Source organism: Marmota flaviventris, chromosome 2, assembly GCF_047511675.1.
Source record: "Marmota flaviventris isolate mMarFla1 chromosome 2, mMarFla1.hap1, whole genome shotgun sequence".
Classification (NCBI taxonomy): Eukaryota; Metazoa; Chordata; class Mammalia; order Rodentia; family Sciuridae; genus Marmota; species Marmota flaviventris.
Window position 1 is genome coordinate 4,050,366 of NC_092499.1, and position 7,216 is coordinate 4,057,581.

General features: G+C 41.0%; 1 protein-coding gene across 5 annotated transcripts in view; it reads right to left on the bottom strand.

The window, feature by feature from the left end:
- Positions 1-7,044, bottom strand: part of Wdr20 (WD repeat domain 20) — a 74,032-nt gene extending 66,988 nt beyond the window's left edge. For all 5 annotated transcript variants that reach the window (XM_027946629.3, XM_027946625.3, XM_027946628.3 and 2 more), the window contains exon 1: positions 6,758-7,044. In XM_027946629.3, coding sequence (XP_027802430.1) covers positions 6,758-7,006 — 249 coding nt within the window. In that variant the 5' untranslated portion in view covers positions 7,007-7,044. The remainder of the gene's footprint in view (positions 1-6,757) is intronic.
- Between the last annotated feature and the right edge of the window lie 172 nt (positions 7,045-7,216).

A 7,216-nucleotide genomic window follows, 5' to 3' on the forward strand; every position in this document is an offset into this window, starting at 1 on the left:
CCCAGGGGCACTCTACCACTGAGCTGCCTCCCCACCCCTTTTTATTTTTTATTTTGAAATAGGGCCTTGCCAAGTTGCTGAGGCTGGCCTCAACTTTGTGATTCCCCTGCCTCAAGTCTCCTGAATCAGGCATGGGCAACCACTCCTGGATAGGAATTATGTCTTAAATCACCTTGAAGTCATCCTCAATGAACAGCTGTACCTTGTATAATACATTTTTTTTTTCCTTAAGCATGACATGCCTTATACTCCATTATAAAAACAGATGTCAAGGGCTGGGGTTGTGGCTCAGCGGTAGAGCACTCGCCTTGCACGAGCGGGACCCTAGGTTCGACCCTCAGCATCACATAAAAATAAATAAGTGAAATAAAGGAATTAAAAAAAAGATATCAAATGTTCAAAGGACAAGATAACTTTTCACTAATATTCTGAGATAATTGAAAATGTTCTGAATATTAAAACTGAGAATGTCTATCAATTAAACTTATTTATTCTCTAAATGACTTCTCTTAAATAAGCAAACAGAACCACATTTATATTTCTGCACAAACTAACCTCATTGGAAAACAAATGAAATTACTAAGACATAAAATGCAGTCTACAAAAATCTTCATATTTAATTTAAAATAAGTTTCTTTAGCCATATGTTCAGACAAATCAGTGAGTGACAAAGTCACTGTTGGAGGAGGGGCTGTTTTTGTTTTTAGTGCTGGAGATAGAACTATGTTTTGATTCTTGCTCAAGTTTTCTACCAAGTGTAATACCTCTTAAGTCACTAGATTAACTCAATGATAATAAACACAGTGATGAGTTTCTTGCAGGCAAAGACAATGTCTACACCCAACATCAGGAACAGTACTATCTGGTAGACATGATCCATAAACACTTGGAAGAGTGATATTCATTACTATCTCTTGGATTTCACTGATGCAGTCTGCATATTCTACATGCTCATATGCTCCCAGGGAGACTTTAAAAATCTCATCACTACCCTTCTCTTCAAGGTCGAGAGGCAAGATATAGTATAAAAGTATTTCCTGCTTTCAGTGACAATTAAGATGTTTTCCCCTCAGGATGTGATCCTAAAGTCAAATAACTAGATCTTATCAATATTTCACAAGTCAGGTAAGAATCTCTTAATGGAAAAGAAACACAGGCTCTCAGTCCTTCCAAACTCCATGTGTAGCCACTAAAATTAAGTACAAGATTTTTAAAAGTCTATCTAATATAAGAAGTTTCAGACTTTTAAACCTCTTTCTAAATTATAAATGGGGAGTGGGGAGGTGTGAAAAATTAACCAATGGGGAGAAGGATGTGAACATGACTTTCTTTGAAGCAATCCAGTATTTAAAAACATTTTGTGGAAACAACCTTTAAAAGGCATCTAGTTCATCCTGCCACACAAAGCATGAATTCCTGCAACTCCACCAACAGGTAGTGCTGTAGTTTTTGACAGAGGCAAAACACTTCTCATAACAGAATGCTCATTCTCTCCCAAATCAACCCATTATGCACGTTCCTCTAAAACTTGGCTCTAAAAATATTTTAGATGCTGTTAATTCACTCTTCAGGTCCCAACTTCATCTCAGCACGGGGAATATAAAACTTTTCTAGCAAAAAGACCTAGGAAACATGTTTTCACCTTGCTTTCTCAAACACCTCACTCCTCCCAATTCAAATTCAAGAAGCAGGAAATAAATCTACATGAAAACCTCTCCCCAAAAGAAAATAAATTTATTTTCATACACAAAAATTATTGAGCACAGAATCATACAATCTTTAGATAAGACCTTAAAACCATTTAAAGATACTTCCTACCTACTGTAGGAACTGCTTCAGTAACACTCTGAGCAGTACATTTGTGGCGTGGAATCTTAATGAGGTAAAGGAAGGGAGCAAGATTCTTTGATTTGAATAAGTAATTCTTTTTAAAAATTTATTTATTCTAATTTGTTATATATATATGATAGCAGAATGCATTTCGATTCATAGTACACAGAGCACAATTCTTCAGGTCTCTGGTTGTACACAAAGTAGAGTCACACATGGTAATTATATCCATCTCATTGAATAAGTAATTCTGAGTACAGTTTTAAAAAGCTGTTAGTAGATAGTACATGGATTTTTTTTTCTAAAGAAATTTTTTTTTAGTTGTAGATGGACACAATACCTTTACTTTGTTTATTTATTTTTTTATGTGGTGCTGAGGATGGAACCCAGTGCTTCATACATGTTAAGAGAACACTCTACCACTTTGCCACAACCCCAGCCCCAGCACATGGATCTTATTGGTAACATAATTTGATAGAAATGGATCAAAAGTAACCCATACCATTCAATTACTTTCCATTTCTTCACTATCTCTTGCAATACAATTTCCCAGTTTTAAGAAGGCTACATTTGTTACCTACTAACAACATTTTAAATTTTAAATGTTGAGGCGCTAAGCAACTTAGTGAGACCCTGTCTCTAAATAAAACAGGGCTGGGGATGTGGCTCAGTGGTGAAGTACCCCAGAGTTCAATCCCCAGTACCTACTCCCACACCCCAAAAAAGATACAGATTATCAAAGAAAAATACAAATTGAGAAAAAGAAAAGTACAGGAAACTTTGAGAATATATTAACAGGGGGAAACTGATCTAGACTGGGAATTCCAGAAGGATTTGCTTAGGAAGTAATGGTTAAACTAAGATCTGAATGAAGACATTCACATTTATATAAAAACAGATCTCCATTAAATGTGAGAACTGGTCCAATAAGCCCAAATATGTCTGGCATCTTTAACCTAAAACAACCACTTTAGAAAAACAAAAGGATTACAAAATTTGCTATAAAAAATATATGAAAGCTAGTATGGAGGAGGGGGCAGTGTCTTTCTCATCTTTGAATACCCCATATCATCTTGCCTAGTATCATTAGTATTCATCAAATTTTTGTGAAATGATTAGTGTCAGTATTAAATCAATGCTCATACTATACTTTTTATTATTAATACATATTAGTTGTACAAATCAATAGGTTTCACTGTGAATACCACCCCCACACACACACACACACCCTCTCCTAAAACCCAGGGCCGTACAAGCTAGGCAAGTGCTCTACTCAGCTACCTTCTCAGCACTTTTTATTAAACCCATGGGTGCATTACCCTGAACTCTATCCCCAGCACCACCACCCTCCCCCCCCCTTTTTTTTTTTTTTTGAGATAGAGTCTCACTAAGTTGCTTAGTGTCCATTAAGTTACTGAGTCTGGCCTGCCTCAGCTTCCTAGGTCACTGTGATTACAGGTATGCTCCACCAAGCCTGGCTTCAGGTTATTATTTAAATTCGTTAGAAGACATATTTTCCACCCATTTTACATATATATTTAAGCTAAACTTAAATTTCATCCAAATTAGAGCTTCTAAATGATTCAATTGTAAAACTTTATATGCCTTAAAAAAAACATGAAAAATGGAACAACAACAATAAAAAAAAAATCAAATTCGCCAACTGTCAAGAATTCTATCTACTGATTCCAACAATTAAACATTGGTTTTCTAATTAAAAATAAGTGTTTAGGGCCAGGTGCAGTTTCACAAGCGAGTAACCCCAGCAGCTCAGGAGGCTGAGGCAGGAAGATGGTGAGTTCAAAGTCAGCTTCTGCAAAAGAAAGGTGCTAAGCAACTCAGTGACAGCCTGACTCTAAATAAAATGCAAAATAGGCCTCAGTGGTTGAATGTCAGGGAGTTCAATCCTGGGTACCAAAAAAAAAAAAAAATTGTCGGGGTTGGGGTTGTGGCTCAGTGGTGGAGCATTTGCCTGGCACATGTGAGGAATTGGGTTTCATCCTCAGCACCACATAAAAATAAACAAACAAAATGAAGGCATTGTGTCCATCTACAACTAAAAAATATTTCAAATATAGAAAAAAAATTTTTAAATTATCTTTGTTTTGTTTTTTTTTATAAGTGCTGAGGATTGAACTCAGGGGTCCCTGCATGCCAGGAAATTAATCACTCCACCACTGAACTGTCCCCAGCTCCATTTAAGATCAGAAAATACGGTCACAAAACCAGTCACTTATACTAAGAAGTGACAATAAATAAATGCAAACTCACAGAAAAAAAATTTTAAGTTACACTGGCTAGAAGAGTTTAAATTTAAATGTCTGCCACATAGCATGACTTTATCTAGCACCCATGAAATTTTTTTCAAAAGTAAAGTGTAAATCTGATGTGACCAGTGCCAGGACTCAAAGTTACTTGGAAAGCTGAGCAGGAAGGATCATTTGAGCCCAGGAGTTAGCAACACACAGACTCCCAACCCCATCTCAAATAGGGACAGATAAAAAAATATCAAGAAAAGTTAAAATGCTCAAATATGCAAGTAAAGGCAATTTATATTATTTCAGGGTATTTTTGCTTAAAATAAATTTTGTGTAATTTTTTTTTAGGTGCTGGGGTTACATTTTTAGTGTAGTTTAGAATAGTTCTCTTGATTTTACCCTTCAATGTGCCCCGTTATTACAACAGTATTTCCAGGCAAGTGACCTGTTTTTATGGGCTATCAGATCCAGATGAGGCTGGGGATGTGGATCAGTGGTAAAGTGCTTGTCTGGCATGCATGAGGCCCTGGGTTCAAATCCTCCAGAACCAAATAAAAAAATAAAATAAAAATTCATGCAGCAAGAAAATTTCAGAAATAACCTTTCAGGCCTGGAGGGGCAATTCAGAGGGAAAGCACTTGACTAGCATGCAAGAGGCTATGGGTCCGTTGCCCAGCATCATGATTAAAAAGAAAGCAAACTTTTGGGCTGGGGTTCTGGCTCAATGGCAGAGCACTTGCCTACCATGTGTGAGGCACTGGGTTCAATTCTCTGCACCACATATAAATAAACAGTCTATTGACAACTTAAAATTTTTTTTTTTTAAAAAGTAATGCCTGCACTACTGATCATCAATATTAGTTAATTTAGCTTTTAAACACATTGTATTTAAATAATTTATAATTCTAAACTTATTTCCAGATGAATGTCAAGATCACAGCTTCCTGCTTGACAGGTTTTTTTTTTTTTTTTTTTGAGGGGGGGTTCCAGGGGTGCTTTATCACTTTATCACTATATCCCCACCCCTTTTTGTTTTTTATTCAAGGCAGGGTCTCACTATATTGCTTAGGGCCTCACAACATTGCTGAGTCTGGTCTTGAACTTGTGATCCTCCTCAGCTACTGGGATTACAGGTGTGTGCCACCATGTCTGGCTTAACAGTTGCTTTTTTTTGACAGTTACTCTTAATGCTTGTTTTTTATTATATTTTACATTTACTGAGTGTTTCAAGGCTTTAGGATTCATTAGTTATTATACTATTAATTACAATACGTGCACTGCAATATTCCCTTTTTAAGGAGTGCAAATAAAAGTTAAATAACTTATCCAAGGTCACCCAACAAGTCAGTGACAAAATTGGAAGTAGTATTAAAATTTCATTTTCCAGACTACTACCTTCACACTTAGCCAATTCAAAAAAAAAAAGAAAGAAAGAAAAACTCAAAAGAGATTTATTTTCAGAAACTTCTAACAGCATACCCCCAATACATTAGTACACTCAAACACTAATAAAAAGTATCACCTTGAACGAAGAAAAAACTTGCAACATTTAGATACTGTCTTCACCTCCCTAGTTTTTGCAACCAAGCAAAAACACTGAACTGGATCGGTATATATTAAATCTTAGGGAACGTTCACTCTTCAATATGTCCAATTTTCACACTAACTGAACATTTATAAATTAATCTTTCATTATCTTGTCCCATAGGGTACATTAATTTTCGCACTCTCCCCACAGTCCAGTTAAGACCACCACCTCAAAAGTAAGCAGTTCTCAAAACATAGTTATATAGCCAATGAAAGAAAAACTCAATAAATTGCTGCTTTTAAAGAGATATTTTTAAATATGATTATATGCTTCACGGAATTATTTTTAAGTCACCCGCCAAGAAGGATGGTTCCTTTAAAGTAGCTTTCAAGGCGCGTCCCTCCCTGCTTGGGACACAGCCTGACTTGTCGGACAAGATTAATCCAGGCACGCTGACACAGAAACCCTCTGGAGCAGCTTAGTTCACTGAAAACACAATTTCAACTTCCAACTGTAGTATTCAGTACTTCCTACACTACAGGGACAGGATGACCCTCTTTAACTGTGCTTCAAAAGGTTCCCTCGACGGAGACAATGACAGTCATCCTCCCGCGGAGGTTTTGGGACTTAGGAAGCGTCAACGCCAGGAGTCAAGGCTCCTAGGAAGTGTCAGTGCGGCAGCAGGTGGAGTAGCCCTGCGTGCCGAGCAGGTCCTTTCTGACCTAATCCTAGTCCTCCTCCACCTACCCCGGTTCCGCCTTACGGACCTTTCCAGGCCGCCCAGCGCCCCGGTCCTCGCGGGGAGCGCGGCGCCCCAGACAGCCCAGACTGCCACCCTCTTCCGGGGACTCGCAGGCCCGCTCCTGGCCGCTCCGGAGCCCGGCAGACCTGCCGGGGTAGGCGGCCGGCCGCTCCCGGGGCCTGCCTGCCGGCCGGAGCCCCACACGCCGCGGCCCGCCGCCACAGCCGGCCGCCACCCGCTCGCCCGGCGCCGCGTCCCTCGGAGTACCCCGGCGGAGTTCCCGGCCCACTCAAAAGTAAGGGCGGCCGCCGCCCCCCGCTGCCCTGCCCTGCTGTCACCGCCCTGCCCTCGGCCGCTGCCCGCGCGGCTGGCGGACCCCGGCGACGCCCGGGTCGGTACCTTGCGGACCCCCTTGTAGATATAGAAGTAGAGCTCCCGGCCCACATTGAAGCAGAGGCGGTCGCCGTTGCCAGACTGGTCGTTGAGGTTGACGAAGGAGACGCGGACAGGGTTGGATCCCTGCGAGTTGAAGGGCACCCGGTTGGGCCGGCTGTACTCCGAGTGTGGTAGCAGCTTGTACAGACCTTCCCGGGTGGTGAATTGGGTCTTAATCTCGTTCATCTCCTTCCCTCCTCCCTCCGTCGCCATCTTGGAAAGCAGCGTTCATCCTGCCCTAAGTGCCCGGATCACGCCCACCGCGCAGGCGCCGTCCCCGGCGCTCGCTCTTCCCCCCCCCCGCCCCTTTCTCCCGGCTCCGCCCACCAGCGAGCCTGCTTCGGGAAGGCGTACCGAGTGGAAGGGGCGGGCTTGTTTACGGCCGGACTGCGCACGCGTGCTTACCTGCACTGCCGGGGCGCC